This window comes from Heterocephalus glaber, unplaced genomic scaffold, assembly GCF_053883595.1.
Source record: "Heterocephalus glaber isolate CG9 unplaced genomic scaffold, H.glaber_assembly_v1.0 deba00001608, whole genome shotgun sequence".
NCBI classification, from domain to species: Eukaryota; Metazoa; Chordata; class Mammalia; order Rodentia; family Bathyergidae; genus Heterocephalus; species Heterocephalus glaber.
The window spans coordinates 13,971,830-13,989,089 of record NW_028258379.1 but is presented as its reverse complement, the minus strand read 5'-3'; the positions used below and the strand labels follow the sequence as shown (position 1 = coordinate 13,989,089).

The 17,260-nt window shown below is 38.8% G+C and overlaps 1 protein-coding gene across 3 annotated transcripts in view; it reads right to left on the bottom strand.

Annotated features, from left to right (window-relative positions):
• Window positions 1-128: 128 nt before the first annotated feature.
• Dnal1 (dynein axonemal light chain 1) overlaps window positions 129-17,260 on the bottom strand; it is a 41,121-nt gene continuing 23,989 nt past the window's right edge. Inside the window, exons 6-9 of one of the 3 annotated variants that reach the window (XR_001182617.2) lie at window positions 14,709-14,835; window positions 13,484-13,624; window positions 398-1,359; window positions 129-262 (exon numbers count right to left, since the gene is read on the bottom strand). Coding sequence is in view for 2 of the 3 variants with exons in the window: in XM_087195096.1 (XP_087051222.1) it covers window positions 935-1,359; window positions 13,484-13,624; window positions 14,709-14,835 (693 nt within the window). In the remaining variant the exon portion in view is untranslated. Of the gene's footprint in view, window positions 10,500-13,483; window positions 13,625-14,708; window positions 14,836-17,260 lie in introns of all 3 variants that reach the window. The other 2 variants (XM_004837237.3, XM_087195096.1) reach the window with 2 other exon arrangements.

Below are 17,260 nucleotides of genomic sequence, written 5' to 3'. Positions count from 1 at the left end.
AGAATCGACTGGTTGAAATGACACTTGCCTAGGCGACACTAGGGATAGTACACAAACCCCAGTTACACTCAGGGTAAAACTGTTAAAGTGGTTAACAAAATTTTAGAGATCTCTCTCACACACATGGATTGCATACGCCTACATTTCAATTTTATTGGGATAAAATACAGAGGTTGCAGAGCGTGGACAGGTGGTACAGGGGAGAATTGGGGTGCTCACCAGTATTCATATACAGCATAGACTACCGAGGCGAATGAGCAACCTGAGAAAACAAGTCCAACATGATACAGGCATCTTCAGTATTTTAAATCCATTCTAGAATTAGATTATTTTTAAACCTGGTGCTTAGTTTTTATTGTAAAAAAACCCCCTGGAAAATATGAAAAAGGAAATGCACCTTACTGACACAACGGCAACCGCTCCACCCTCAGGCCAAAAGAACGAGCGGGTCACGAGTCATCCGGGACACCGTTGCCATGGCCACGGAGGCGCGGGCTCCGACGCTGGGACGCACGGAAGGTGCGTGCAGGGGGCTGGCGAGCCGGCCACGCCCTCCACTGCAGCAGTCACGCCTCGGCGGCGTACGCTGCCCCCTCAAGCCTCGCTTCTCGTCCTTCCCGCGCCTCTGCTACCTCCATTCCCCGTGGTCGCCGCCCAGAGGGGTCCTGTAGACCGCGAAGAAGCCGCTCGCCAGCTCGCCCTGGCGCCGCGACCTCTGAACAGCCTCGCCTTCCTTTTGCCTGACAACCGCTGCCCGCCCGCCTGAAGGTCAGGCCCCGACTGCGAACGTCCAGTCCCGTCGGCTCCGCGAACGACAGCGCGTCCGGCCGCCCCAGCTGCAGGAGGCGCAGCCACGCCCCGCGGCCACATCCGGCCATTCCCTCCCAGAGTCGCCTGCCCTGGACTCCAGTCCGGGCTTCTCACTTCTGGGTGGCTACACGACGCCCTGGCTGCTGGCTGCGGACCCCGACCCGGGGCAAAAGATGGCGACCACCGCGTGACTGAGTCCTTGAGCATCCCCGGAACCAGGCGGCGCGGACTGACTTTGGGGACGGCGTCGTGGCGAGAGCTGGATTCTGGTGTTCTTTGATAATTGTGATTGCCTGAAGCTCGCCACGTTTGCCACACCTACCTGGGAGACTGTGTTTTGTGCTTGAGCTCCGTGAGCCTTTGGTGCGTTCGATAATTGGAGGAAATGGCCATGACCCTGTTGGAAGACTGGTGCAGGGGGATGGATGTGAACTCCCAGAGAGCTCTGTTGGTCTGGGGGATCCCAGTGAACTGTGATGAGGCCGAAATTGAAGAGACCCTCCAGGCTGCGATGCCCCAGGTCCCCTGTCGAGTACTTGGAAGAATGTTCTGGAGGGAAGAGAATGCGAAAGCAGCCTTGTTAGAGCTCACTGGTGCTATCGATTACGCTGTGATCCCTAGGGAAATACCGGGCAAAGGAGGGGTCTGGAAGGTGGTCTTTAAGCCCCCCACTCCCGATGCTGAGTTTTTAGAAAGGTTGCACCTCTTCCTTGCTAGAGAGGGATGGACCGTGCAAGATGTTGCCCGTGTTCTTGGGTTTCAGAACCCTCCTCCTGCTCCAGCCCCAGAAATGCCAGCAGAAATGCTCAACTACATTTTGGATAATGTTATACAGCCTCTTGTTGAATCCATATGGTACAAGAAGCTAACGCTGTTCTCGGGGAGGGACATCCCAGGATCTGGGGAAGAGACCTTTGATCCCTGGATGGAGCATACTAATGAGGTCATGGAGGAGTGGCAGGTGTCTGATGCAGAAAAGAGGCGCCGGTTGATGGAGAGTCTGAGAGGCCCAGCCGCTGATGTCATTCGCATCCTGAAGACCAACGACCCAGCCATTACCACTGGTGAATGCCTAAAGGCTCTAGAACAGGTGTTTGGGAGCGTCCAGAGCTCTAGGGACGCGCAGGTCAGATTTCTGAACACTTACCAGAACCCAGGAGAAAAGTTATCAGCTTATGTCATTCGTCTGGAGCCTCTCCTGCAGAAAGTGGTTGAAAAGGGGGCCATTGATAAAGTTAACGTGAACCAGGCCCGCCTGGAGCAGGTCATTGCGGGGGCCACCCACAGCGGGGCCATCCGGAGGCAGCTGTGGCTGACTGGGGCTACGGAAGGGCCGGCCCCTAACCTCTTCCAGTTGTTGGTGCAAATCAGAGAGGAGGAGGCCAAAGAGGAGGAGGAAGAGGCTGAGGGCGCCCTCCTACAGTTAGGCCTGGAGGGGCACTTCTGAGACCCAGGAGAAGGGACTTTACTGCAGACCTGGATCACAGCAGCTTTTATTGTCCCTGTGTGGTCTTGCAGGCATGTCTCTGAGTAGTAAAGACATCCTTGTTCTGTTTTTTGTTTGTTTTGTGGGGGAGAGGGACCCGGAGTCAGGCCTGCATATTTATTAACTTTCGGGAAATTGTGCAAGCAAGCACCAGGATTTGCTGCAATACAAATAGAGCACAAAGGCAGAAATGCCAGGGAAAGGCTTGGACGCAAAGTGTTGGGAGCAAGCTGTCATCATGGCATCGTCAGTGGTGAAAAATGTGAATCAGCGACACTTTCCATCGTGATAGCTAAATGTGAATTGCATGTTCAGATGTTTAGTGCAGGACCTGACTCAACAGGAAGTATTCAGTAAAAATGTGAACTATTATTTGTTACTAAGGATGTGAATATTTTGTTATTGTAAATTGCCCTGGTTTATATTAATGGAAAATATGAAGTTACTAGATGATATTACTCAGCTTTATAATGCAAATTTCTTATTTCTCATCTTTCAACATCTGGGTCAGTTTAATTGAAAACTATTCTGAGACTTCAAAATGAGGTGTTAAAAGATAGTGCAAGTATAGGGCTGTATATATATCAATTTTCCACTATGTAAGATACAGATACCAATCAAATGGGGAGGTTGATATGAACTAGTTCCCCCACTTCAAATCTTTGTCATAATTGTTCATGCTGATACTGTGTTCTGAATTTGAAGTTATTAAGTAGATGTATACAAATAAAAGTAGTTTTTTAATTGTAGTCTCATTTTTCTGACATAAATTTTTAGTGTAATTAAATTCTGTGTCTTTTTTTTTATATGAAGACTTCCACCATATTAAAAAAAATCTAACCTTGACTAGTAAGGAGTTTAACTTGCAGAAGCTTTTAACTACTTTTAACTTGCAGTTTTTACACATTTTCTTCAAGACCAATGTTAGAAGGTTAAATAGCCAGATATTAGTAATATAAAATTACTACAAAATTTTAGAAAATTCTGAAATGAGGTTTCTGGAAAGGAAGTTGTGTTTTTTGTTTTGTTTTGTTTTTGTGGTACTGGGGATCAGAGCCAAGGGCACTCTACCACTGAGCTATGTCCAGCCCCCTCCCCTTTTCTTAAATTCTGATTTAGGGTCTTGCTTAGTTGCCCAGGCTAGGCTTGAATTTGTGATCTTGCCTCAGTCTTCCAGGTGTGGAATTACAGCTTTTTTCTTTTAAATCACTTTGCATCTAAAAACCTGTTTCACTGAAGAAATAATTCATCACAGCTATGTAAAATGAATATTTGTTTTATAGAAACCATTTTATACCAAGAAAATACAAAAAGGGAAAAACTGTAAAACATTTAGCTGTAGAGATTCAGTGACTGCGCATGTCCACCCAATACCAGAAGTAATTGCATGAATGTTAAGTCTCCTGTGGGATTTCCCCTTAAGGTTGTAAAATTATAGCTGTCTCAAGTAACACTCATGCAGTACAGAATATATAAAGGCTAATATTGGTATGTGTTTTTCCAGATTTTTCAATACACTCATGTCTTCACTTCCCATATCATAGCAGTACCTCTCATTTCTCCCCTCACAAATGCATATCGCATTCTTGCCTTCCTCAGTAGACATGCATATCTTTACGTCCCCCTCAAACACTTGCTGTAGACCTAGCCCCTACCCACCAGAGTCCTATAAGTCCCTCTTACATTCCCACCAGCATCAGGTACACACAAACCACCTTCACACTTTTGTCTTCATGTACTTACCTCCCCCTCTATACTCACATACTCCTTTCACTGTACAAGAGCACTGCACTAGCATCCCACCCCACAATATGTATTCTATTTCTCACTATATATACAAGCCCTGTTCTGGCATGCCAACCAGCCACACTCCCTATCCATATACATACACGTTACATTCTTAAGGACAAATAGGATTTCATTTTTTTTTTACCCAATATGTTACAGACATCCTTCTATATCTGTGTATAGAGACATACTTTTTTCCCCTGTGGTACTGGGGATCAAACCCAGGACGGACCTCACACATGCTAGGCAAGTATTTTATCACTGAGCTACATGCCCAGCCCTAAACCTTTTAATAGCTGCAGTGCTGATTGCATCCTAGAGGAATGGTCTTTTACTGCTTACTTACTTAAAAACAATTGTGTATATCTAGATAATCACATATATATTTAACGGAATACATACATATGGCATAAAACTGTTAGGATCCTAGATGCCCATCCTTTGTTCTAAGAACAAACTAAAAGTAACTATGATCTGATTAGGGCTTTCTCATTATATGCTCAGAATTTAAAAATTTCTGCTTTTTAAGGAAGGCTAGCAGCAAGCAAGTTATCCTCATAAATATTTGTGGGATAAGATGTAGAACCTGCATTGCAGGCCTATTCTGTAACCAAAATTACATTTTGGCTTATAGCACAGAGTACGGGTTAGCAAAGTGTGATGTTACTGATATTGTGGATTATTCCTGTTTCTCATCTCAAGGGCCTATTAGCTAGCCAACATTTACCTTTGTGCACCTCTGGAAGTTGAGGACTAGGAATGTTCAAATGTAGTAGTGACTTGCTGTCCAGGAGTCAACTAATTTGAAAGGGTAGAATATTTAATAAATTTAGTAAAGTATGTTGTTGCTGGTAGTAAACTACTGAAAAAAGGTTTAGAAGATCCCCAAGTAGGAAAATCAGGAAATCCTGATTGGTTACATTGGAATTATGTCAGCTTGCTTTCATAAACTCTTGCATGGTTGTACATTCTCATTCTTATTCTCAGTCCCTCTCCCTTGGCCCAGTTATCCAAAGGCTGACTTTCTTGGAACGGAATATCATTGGAAGTTCCCATAGTTGCTCTATATTAGCTAAAACTAATGATCATGTAACAAAAAAAAGATACAAATGTCCTTTTCTTATAAAATAACACAATTTATTACTATTTTAAAACAAGTCTCACAAAATAACATTCAGGAACTCAATATTTCTAAATAATTTAACACAATAACTTTAGTCATAGTCATGCTACAAAATTCCTGTGTATAAAAGATTATTAATTACCCAAGTATTAATAGATGTTAAAATGCTCTTCAGAATGGAATTGGTTCTAAAAGCCAAAGATCCTGGAATGAAGCTCATGATTGTAACTGACAATCTGGGAGAAGCAGTTGGAGATATAAACATTTATTCTCTTCTGCGTCCAGCTCACCAGTCTTTATAGGCATGATCACTGTAGGCAATAGCATCTTGGAGGCAGGTACTTCCTACTAATCAAAGAAGCAAAGAGCTTCCAACCAATATAACTTAGCATCAACTTAATGCAGACAACATCTAAATTTGTTTTTAAAATCTGGGTGTGAGGAAGATAACTCACAAAGTGTCTGAGTAGGAGAATTACTTGACATATCCTCCAGAAGGATGATCTGAGATACAGCAGATATAGAAGATGACACAAGTAGGGAAATCAGGAAATCCTGACTCTGCTTGTTTCAACAGACAGCAACTGCTCATGCTGGCTTAGAATGAGCAAGGGTGACTACATTCTCTAACATCTATGTGTAGGCTACGTATTTATCCATCTGCTTTTTGGAACTAGTTTCCACCAATATCCCGTTCAGAATTGTAAAGTGCAAATCTACTGAAAAATAGTTTACTCTCCCCCATTCCCTTATTAAATTTGCTAGATCATAATTTGGTTGGTTGATTCCCCTCTAACCTGCCCAATATGGGAAATAACCTAGAATCCAATTACGACTTCTCTAAGTGTTGAGTGTCAAATTTATCTTAGGTCAGAAGAAGATAAGACTTAGTCTAGGTTTTCCTTTCAGTTTTCTTTCTTTGCAGTCATTGATTAATAAAAGGTAAGACTAGATATATAGATATGATATTTCTAAAAACTCAGTGATTTTAAAATGTAACTTTTTTTTTTTTTTCTTGTACCGGGGATCTACCTTGGGTCCTTGCGCTTTGGAGGCAGGCGGCAGAACTACTGAGCTAAATCCCCAGCCCAGAAAATATAACTCTTAATTGCTTAAGTTTCACCTATTTAATAGTTTTACAAAAGGAAAACAGTATGACACGCTAGAGTAAAGAGAAAGGAACACAGTCAAGTTAGCTGTGTCAGAAGCACCAACTCTGCTACACTGAATATTGTTTCATTTTTACAGACACACTAAAAGGCCCAAATAAAATAAATGTGTGTGCCAAAAGAATGAATTTCTGGTAAAGGATAACTTGCAGTTTAGCAGTTTTTTCCCTTTACCAATATGTATGTATAAGGTCCTAGTGAACAAATGATTCAGCTGAACTCAGAGAGACACTACTCATGATAGATGCTTTGATACTTCCCACAACTTTCTAAAGTGAGTGACTAAATTAAACCTTTCTGGGCTGGCCCTATGCTTTTCCATTTAGCCCTTAGAAAAACCCAGGTGGAAGATTCCAACTCTATACATCACCAACTCTGAGAATAAGTCAATAGTCACAATTCAGTTTCCATTCCTCCTTATTCCATTTTCAATTCACTGGCAAAGAGTATCAAAAGAAGCATCTGTTTAAGAAGAAAATTCTACTCAGAAACCACACCTAAGTGCCTCATACTGTCTTCATACATGGATGGAATGGGTTCAGTAAGCATACCAAGTTATTGACCAGTTATAACGAGCAGGGATCATTCTGATCACACTCAAAATCAATGTCTACATCAGCTAACTTTTATACATGATACACTTTACACAATATTTTTTCCATATTTAATGACTGTCACAATCTGCTAAAGTTTGTATATTAGGTAATGAATGATGATGATCCATTTTCTAAAGTATATTCAAAATATTAAATTTTAGTGACAAAGCAAAATCTACCAAAGTGTTGAATTTTATTGATAGTAACAAGTAGGTTAATAAACATTGTCCTAAGATAAGCAAGGATGTTAAGAAATAAAATTTGAAGTCCTGCTTAAAAAAAACCGTAAGTTTATCCTTCTAGCCCTGAGTTTCTAATACTATGTGAAACTTACAAAAATTAGAAAATTAACTTCTAATTAGAAAATTAATTTTGTAATTTAGAAAATTACAAAAAGGGCTGGGGGGATGTAGCTCAGTGGCACCGTGCCTGCCTCACAAGCACAAGGTCCTGAGTTTGATTCCCGATACTGAAGAAAAAAAAAAAAAGGAAGAAAATTACAAAAAAGGGAAATACCTCTGAACATTTTCTTCCATCCATGATTATAAATGCATCACATTCTTTCACCCAACTCCACTGGCACACAGGTATGCAGTGAAAATATATGGACACTGGGCAAAAGGAACACTGAGGCACAAAAGCACCAGGGTAGAATTTGTTCCCACTCTTTCCCTCAGGGGTAAGATGGCAATGTCTGGAGACACCTTCTGTTGTTATAATTGAGGAGAAGGAGCTACTGGCATCTCCTGGTAGAGGATAGCGATGCTGCTAAACATCTACACAGGACAGTTTCCCACAACAATTAATTATCTAGCCCAATATGTAAATAGTGCCAATGTAGAGAACCTCTGATTAAAAGGAACAAAATCCTATAAACAGAGAACACAAGAACCTTGCAAGCCTGGCTAGGTAATATGGCCATAGGCTTAGAATTAGAGAACATAGGAAAGTTGAATTCCTTGGTAGATGAAAAGCAAATTTACTGTGCAAAATTAAAGTACTGGACTGATGCCAGAGCTCTACCATCATTTATAAGAATAGAAGTAAGGCGGTGCACACCTGTAATCCTAGCACTCTGGGGCCTAAAGGAGGAGGATCACAAGTTTGAGCCCAGCCTGGACAACTTAGCAACTTAGTGAGATCCTGTCTCAAAATATAAAGGGCTGGGGATGTAGCTCAGTGCAAACACTTTGGGTTCAATCCACAGTATTGGAAGAAAAAAAAAGAGAAGTTTAAATGATCCTCTAACATAGGAACACAGGAATCGTCCATATCAAGTAGGTCAAATTCTAATCTCAGAGGCATAAACCAAAGGCATTAAATATAAACTAAATATTCAGCAGTAAAGGATGTTAAGGGAATGCTTTGAGAGACTATACTGAACTTCATATATCTAATCTTCCATTTTCTAGTTGCATGGATTTTGACTTTAATTCTAGGAACAGGGATGCATTGAAGTCATTCAAATATTTGTTGAATACAACTGAATGTGAAGTTTGTGTAAAACAGACACAGAAAAGCACCTTACATTTCTCTGAGAACCACCAGTGATTAAAAGACATTAAGAAAAAGAAAAAGAGAAAATTAATGTCTGTATTACAGAATTCAAAAAAAATTAAACACTAAAACTATAAACTATTTCATAAATAAATTCAATACAAAGTCATCCATTTTCTATAATATTCACTTCCAGAGTAACTTTTAGAAAATATACCCATATGTAGGAATATGGCTTCAAGCTTGCCTACTGGATGAAGTGTAAACTACAAGATCACCTTCCCACTGAGCTTATGGGTGGGCCTTAAACATCACCAAGGAGCATGAAGGCTCATCGCCTGTGGTTCACAAAAGAAACGCTGAAGGCTTAGAATGTAAAAGCCAGTTAGGGAAAAGGCTTCTTCCTATCAGGTTGAAAGAAGGAGCTAATGGGGCTAGACTAAGTGTTCTTGTTTGGATTTAGAGTTGATTGTCAAAGCGGTGGCCCCTTTTGATCAGAATGACTCTTAGAGAAATTAAGTGATTCTTAAGTGATAGCTGTAGATTTCTAAAACCTAGGACTACTTATGCAATCATTTTTAAAAAGTGACTTTCCCCTCTTTCATTAGATGGAGAAATAAGAATCAATAGTCTCTTGCTGAGAGACTTTAGGCACAATTTGGCAGGAGGCCGCTGACTTCTTTTTTGCAGTCTACTAGCGATTCACTCATGACCTGTTATGGACTTCATCTGGTTACTGATCTTGCATTTTCAAAAAAAAATTTTTTTTCTTACATAATAAATTTAATCTCTGCATCTAACTATTGCTTTGCAATTCAGAGGTTAAAGCATCTACAATGCTTCACCTACGAGGTAATCTTCAAACATATTGCCATTTGCCTGGGATTCCACACTGAAACATCTCTTTCTTCCCTCCACAACCACTTACACAATACACTTTCTGAGCTGTTCAACTTAGAACTTCTCCATATATATATATATATATATATATATATATATATATATATATATATGTATGTGTGTGTGTGTGTTTTGAAATATATATGTATATATATATATATATTTGGACACAACCTTCATTTATTAAGAAGTATCAAACTCAGTCTTCAAGTCTGTACCCTTCTAACCATAAGAGGAACAGGAGACCAAATCATCGGGTCAAATTGTGACGCATATCAATGGTTGATGTTTAAGCTAGCGTTATTGACTTTAAACTATAAGGAACTATAAACCAAAAAATGTGTTTCAGGACAGGTCCACATGAGTAACACTCTTGGTCAAAGGAGGTCCATAACAGTCATTTTAATTGCTGATCTGGATCACAGAATGACTGATTGTATGGTGACTCAAGTGGCCATGCATGTGAACACAACCTAAATTCCAGTTGACAATCTACACATTTTTTGAAAAAAACAAATCAATATAATGTGGGCTAGACAGCCTCCAAGATATGAATTCTTCCTTTTAAACCATAGCTTTTTCTAACTGGACTTTGAGTCTTGCTTCTAGGACTGCTGTTGTACGTATTTCTAAGAGGTACTCTTTCCCATTGGCACGCTCCCTTAAGAACCAAAGGCATGATACATTTGTGCTTCTGAGTTATAAGGAGAGGGACCTTCTACAGATTCAAAAGGGTGTCTTTTAAAATCCCTGGCCTAAAAATTACTAACCAAATGAATAAACAACATTTGTTCCTTTGCTATTAAAATGAGTGGTCTATGTATTTCAATAGATAGGGCCACACAGTATATAACTGGGAATGAAGACAAAAATGGAAAAGTTGTAATTTCCAAAAAGAAAAGTAGACTATATAAAGTTAGTGTTAGTAGTTTGGGGGAGCAACACTGAATAGGTTTAAAAAAATTGGAAATGAGATTGTTTTAAGAACTTTCTGTCCCACACAGAATCTTTAAAATAGAGAATTATACAAAACTTATCTACTGTTCTTATCACATTTAAATAAGTTAACACAAAGAGGAAAATATGGTGTTAGTTTTCTTCTTCTTCATCCTCTTTAATTACTGGAGTACCTAAAATGAAAAATATAGATATATTTCTGTTTATTCTCAACAGGTTGCTCAAATTCTTTGGTGGGGGGAGTTGTTCACATTCTAAATGAAAATATTTTCTTGTTAACCTAAGAAGCTCTGAGATGCTGTGAAATGTGACATAATAAAATAGTTTCATGAAATAGTCTCTTAAATTTCAAATTCACTAGAAAGCCTCTCAAGAGAATTCACAAGTGGATTAATATACTTATGAATATACAGCTCTCTAACTATATAGAGTTGTAAATAAATATGCCTACAAGTGCCTACAGAAAAATGAGATGGCTAGGATGGCACACACCTGTAATCTTTCTCATGTTTTTTTCTTTTCTTTTTGGTGCTGGGGATTGAGCCCAGGGCCTTGGGCATGCTAAGCCCATACTCTATCATGGACCTATACCCCAGGCTTCATTTTTCTTTCAATAGAAAGGAAATATTCAGGGCCAGGGATTTAGCTCAGTGGTTTCGTTGCCTCCTGCGCAACGCAAGGACTCGAGTTCGATCCCTGGTACCAAAAAAAAAAAGAAAGGAAATATTCATTCACACACATACTATATAAATCATTTAAAGGGTCAAACCAATAACTGTATATTCACAACTCAATTTAGGAAATAGGACATTACTGGTATCTTAGAAGCCTGTTTGCCTCTTCCTGATTATGCCTGTACAGTACCTTCTCACAAAGAGGTAATCCACTGTCTTTGTCATTTATCCTTCCGTATGTATCTTGGGGAAAAAACATTCTGCACAGTTAAATTTATATAAAACCCTAGAAAATACAAACTGATACAAATGGACAGAAAGCAGAACAGTGAATTTCTTGGAAAGGTGGTGGAGAGCAGCAGGAGTGAGGGATTATAAAGAGGCACAAAGATGCCTTTGGAAGTGATGTGTATGTTCATTATCTTGACTGTGATAATGGTTTCACAGGTACAGATGCCTGTCAAAACTTATCAAATTGTACACTTTATGCGTGGTTAATTTCATATCAATTATACCTCAAGCTGTTAAATTTTTTTTTGTATAGGAGAAGGGTTAGTTAAGGGCCTTTTAGAGCAATTAATTCCCAATCTGAGGACAGAAGATCTTATCTCTACCTATGGAGGAATATTAGTATCACCTGTAAAAATTTTTCAACCTATATGTCTCCTTCACTTTCTCCCTAGAGAATTTTTTTGGTACCGGGTATCAAACTCGGGACCTTGCACTTGCAAACAGGTGGTGGAATCACTGAGCTAAATCCCCAGCCCTCCCTAGAGACTTTTGAGTGTCTCTCTCCACAGGTATGCAGCACCATTTAAGAACAACTGCCATAGTAAATTGGGTGGATAAAAGGTTTGAGCACTGAGCTGTTGTGTGTGTGGGGGGGGATGAAGAAACACAAAATAGGACTGAAAGAATAGAACACAGAGTAGCAGGGGTGGTGAGGAAAAGAAAAAGCTTGACAAAAACTGTAAATGACTGGGTCCTTTATTGGAAAAAACATGTGGCTCTTGGTATGAGTATGATGATGAAGACAATAAGGAAAACATGTTTGTAAATGGTCATCGTTATCGTCATCATCATGTGATGTATATTGCTTATTTTTTTCTTATTCTCCTTCCTCCCATTCAATCAGCCTAGTCAACTCTGTGCATGATTGTTTTGGGGACTGGGTGGAAAATGGACACAGACCAGAAGACTTACTGGCTTTTGTCTTTGAAAATCTTAATACCACTGAAAAGATATTGTTTGTGAGAAGATAGAATAATGTGGAGAAGGTAGGGATGGTGATTTCTCCCAGACTAGAAAGGAATTTCCTGGGGGTTCTGGAATAGTGAGACTCTTGGCTGCACTTCCTGATAGCACCACGAGAAGGAGGTAAGAGCCAGAGAGGAACGTCTGTATTTTATCAAAGATAATCCTATGGCTACCAAAGATCTCATTCCCAAAAAAGCACTTCCATAACTCAAGTGTAGCGAGAATATACACGGCAGGAAGCAGGGAGGATGAGTCCTAAGGGACCTTGGGAATGGAGACAATAGATTTCTCAGTGATGACCTTTGAGGACAATTGACCTAAGACCAGAGGATATCTCCTCATGACCTGGTCCTAGAATGATGGAATAGTCCCAGGGGGACCTTAAGACTAACAGACTAAATTTCCTGTCAGCTGAATTAAATAAGGGAGGTGGTGATCAAAGTGAAAACGGAGTTAATTTATATTGAAATATTTCTTATGCAGTTGAGCTTTTGGATTATTAAAATCTTTTAAAATGTTAAAAGATTTTAAAAGCACGATATTAAACAAAGATTATTTCATTTCATCCTCATAACAACACTGAAATGATTCCTAATGATATTGTTATCATCTCCAGGTTTTATATTACAATGAACAAGGTTTGGCAAGGTTAATTAACTAGCACAATGTCACAAATACTGTAAGTGGTGGAGCTAGGACATGACCCAGTGAGTCAGTGATATCTAGTGATATTAACATGAATCTTAGTGGTTGGGAAACTTAAACTGAGGAACAGGGATTATGAGACAGAATACAACAGTTTTGGTCCAACTGTGAGAAAGCAACTACTTATCATTTATGTCTAATTATTACACAAAATATTTCTGTGACTTGAGAATAAGCCTAAGTTTTTCTATGAGATCTTTTTTTTTTTTTTTTTGGTACCGGGGATCAAACTCTGGTCCTTGAGCTTGCGCAGCAGGCGGTGAAACCACTGAGCTAAATCCCCGGCCCCCTATGAGATCTTGATATAAGGATGATCTTGTATCAGCCCAAACATCCTAGGAATTTTTCATCTCACATTGGTATAAACTGGATCATTAAATTTCATATGGACAGAAATGGTCTTTAAGATTAGGGACAATCATCATTTTCTTTAGTTTTACTCCTTGTTATGATCCCATGCTAAAAACTCCATTTTTATAACTAGAAAACATTTCTAAGCCAGCCCACCCAGAGTCACTTACCATCCAGCTTTTTTAGTTTGGGCACTCTCTTGGTTGCTTCCTCAATCCAGTTACCCTCAGCAGAATGTTTCTCTTCCAAAGGATTGCCTACAAATACCAGGTCTTCCAGGCATGGCAGGTCTGTCAGCTTCACAAATTCAGCTATAAGAACAAAGAACATTTCCACATTAAAATGGTAAGGTTTACTGTTATAATTTTGGAGATTGAATTCCAAATCACTACCCTCAATTTGTGACTTATTCAGGACAATTAGTTATTTAAATTTTTGAAGGTTAGGGAAATTTTACTATATGAAGTTATTGTCTGAGAACATTATAGGGTGGGTGGTTCTCTTGTCTACCTTTAATGCTAGCCTAAGGAGGGGACAAGAAGAGAAGAAAAGGGTCAGAAATGAAAAGGACTAGTTGATCTACAGTGATAAATGTTCTTTGTTGTGCTGCATCGGTGTAGGCTAAGCTAAGCTGCTTTTGTCTCTATTTCTTCATCCTCAAATTCTTTTTTTTTAAGTACTGGGGATCGAACTCAGGTCCTTCTGCTTGCAAAGTAGGTGGCGAAGCCACTGAGCTAAATCCCCAGCCCACATCCTCAAATTCTTTTTTTTGGGGGGGGTACCAGGGATTGAACTCGGGTCCTTGCACTTGCAAGGCAGGCGGCAGAGCCACTGAGCTAAATCCCTGGCCCCTCAAATTCTTATAGCAACTCATTCACATAATTATTGCAGAACCTATCATAAAATGTTATAATTATTAGTTTATAAATGAATTTTCCCCACTAAGCTGTGAGTTCCTTGAGGGCAGGTAGTTTCTATTCAATTATGTATATAAAAGTGTGGCATTGATCATGCACATAACAGGGCTTTAGTATATGCTGCATTAATAATATGCAATAAAAAGCAAAGCAATATAGATATCAAATAAGTTTTCCACTCAAGGATTATTAGATTTAAACTGATTCCTTCAGCCTTAGAACAATAAAGGTTTTTTTTCATTACTAATAGAACAAGGACCTACCTAATTATATTTGTTCTAAGTAAAAATTTAAATATATATTCCATGCATTTAAAATTTAGGAATTCTTATACTGTTTCTATAAAAAATATAGGAAGTTCTATAGCTATTACTCTCTGTGCTTAGAAATAAATGTTTCCATTTTATATCTTTTCCTCTATCGGATATGTTCTAGAAAGATGAGGTAGATGGTTAGGAAAGAGCCATTCTCAGCTTACCCCAGTCTTTTACCAGGTTATTAGACATGTAGAGAATCTTCAATTTTTTCATTACATGGATCCCTTTCAACTTTTCAATAAAATTGTAGGAGATCCACAGTTCTTCTAATGTGTCCCCTACAGCTTCCTGAAAAAGAAATCAATCTAAATTACATGCTCATTTTTTAACATTACCCTTCTGTCTCCTTCATTATAAACATGGACAATGGCTTTCAAAGAAAACTAAGACCTGTCTGTCCAACCTGCCTGTCCACTTGTAGGAGATCTGACTTTTGTGTGGAAGTTTTTTTCCCATTAAGGGAATGAAATAGAACATTCTCTTTCCCTCTGAACTCTTTCTATTCTGATTGTTTCACTGAGAAAAAATTCATAAAACACTCTTTACCAAGAATAGTTATGCAATAACCAAGAGGAGAAATAATGGCACTATAGTATCACTTTTATTGAATGCTATAGTTTCTAATTACTACCCTATTGATTATATATATTATTTGGTCGTTTTTCCCCTGCAGTAATGGGGATTGAACCCAGGGCCTTTGCACAGTCCCCAGCACTTTTTTAAAAAATTTGATTTTGAGACAAGTTCTCACTAAGCCACTAAGCTGCCCAGGCCAGGCTTGAACTTAAGATTTTCCTATCTCAGATTCCCAGAGGGCTGAGATTACAGGAATATGCCAACATACCAGCTTATTATTTGGTCTTTACATTTTTTTTTTTTGGTACCGGGGATCGAACTCAGGACCTTGCACTTGCAAGGCAGGCGGTGGAACCACTGAGCTAAATCCCCAACCTGGTCTTTACATCTAAAGTAGATAAGCTATTTGATTTCTTTTATAAGAGACTTTAGGGCTTTTTAAAAAACAGCACATTAGTAGTATAGCTAAGTCTAAAATTCAGGGTTTTCTCAAAATTTATTATTAAAAAGTTTAAACATAAAGTTGAAAGCATTTTATATTAAATGCCCATATGGTCACTATGCATTTTGCCATACTTGTCCTATCATAAATGTCCATCTACCCATCTCATTATCCAGTAATTCATCTTATCTTTTTGATAAATATAATTCAGTTTTAACCTATTATTATTAAATTAACCACTAAGTATTAGTAAAGTCTTTCTACTATAGTATAAAAGTTATATCATACTGCCTCTTTTTAGATACAATCAATAATTTCAAAATTTTTTTCTTTTATAGACATTAGACAAATGCAGTGATTCTTTTTTTTTTTTTTTTTTGGTACCGGGGATCAAACTCGGGTCCTTGTGCTTGTGGGGTAGGTGGCAGAACCACTGAGCTAAATGCCTGGCCTGGAGTGATTCTTTTTCTAAAAAAAACATAAAAAGTACCAGGCAGGATGAATTGGATGCTCAATCTTCTCTTAACCCCTTCTCCCAATTTATCTACGTGCACATGATAATGTCTAGGTAGGCCCCAGGTCTATATCCTGGTAACTGCACCTTTAATGACTATGGAGAGAATAAATGTTCCTGGATTAAGATCCTGAATGCATTTTCCATAATGGTGGAACAAAGGGGGAAAGTTGAGAATGACGTGATCTGAGTTAGCTCTGTATATAATCCCAGCTCCAACATTTCATCTTAGTTTCAACTTTCCAAATAGAAGACACAATGCTTTCAAAGTAAAAGACATTTTAAAATCAGTCTATTCTGGGATTCTTATATCAGAAATTTGTGATTTAACCAAGCCCTCTTGAGTAATAGTGTGATATCTCCTCAGATATGTAATTACTATATACATATGTCTTTCAGAGGAGGAGAATCAGTCTTCAGTAATTTAAATTTTATTAATACATTTTCACTGACCTAGATCCTCAACCTTCTCATGTCACCAGTGTATGCTGCATGAGGTAGCAGAAAAAAAATACTAATTAAATACTGATCTTTGTGGTAGAATGCATACCTCACATGCATGAGGCCCTAGGTTTAATCACTAGCACCAAAAGAAAAATAAAAAGATTTAGGCTTAATTCTGGGTTCTGCCATTTGTTCAGTGCCATTTTATAAAGGTAGAGACTCCTGGTTTATTATTTTTTCTTTTTTTTCACATCCTCCCTCCTGGTTAATTTCACATAGCCAATTTGGTTAATTTTCCAAATAGCCAGTGTGCTGAGTTAGTTCTTTTATTGATTTACCAAAATAAAGTCTACTTTAAAATGATACCAATTTTAGGTAAAATAGAAATTCTTTTACATAAGCTAGTTTTTGAAGATGTCTTCAACGCTTTGTTCACTTATTTGAAGTGTTAACTTACTTCTGATTTAATTTTCAGTCATTTGAAAGCAACTGCTTTGCCATGACCAAATTTCAATGCATTTGAGGACTTAGGGTTAGAGCGACCCTGAGATTGTCCCAAGTTCCAGGCAAGTCATGCCAGTGTTGCCTCGCTGTCTTGGGCAGGGACCATGTATTATTTTATTTATTTAAAATTTATAATTTATTCAAATTGAATTGCCTTGGTAAACTCCCAAACCTGATAACTGGCATCACCCCTCCTCCACCCTCAGGTGTTGAAGAAGCTGATGTGGGGGAAG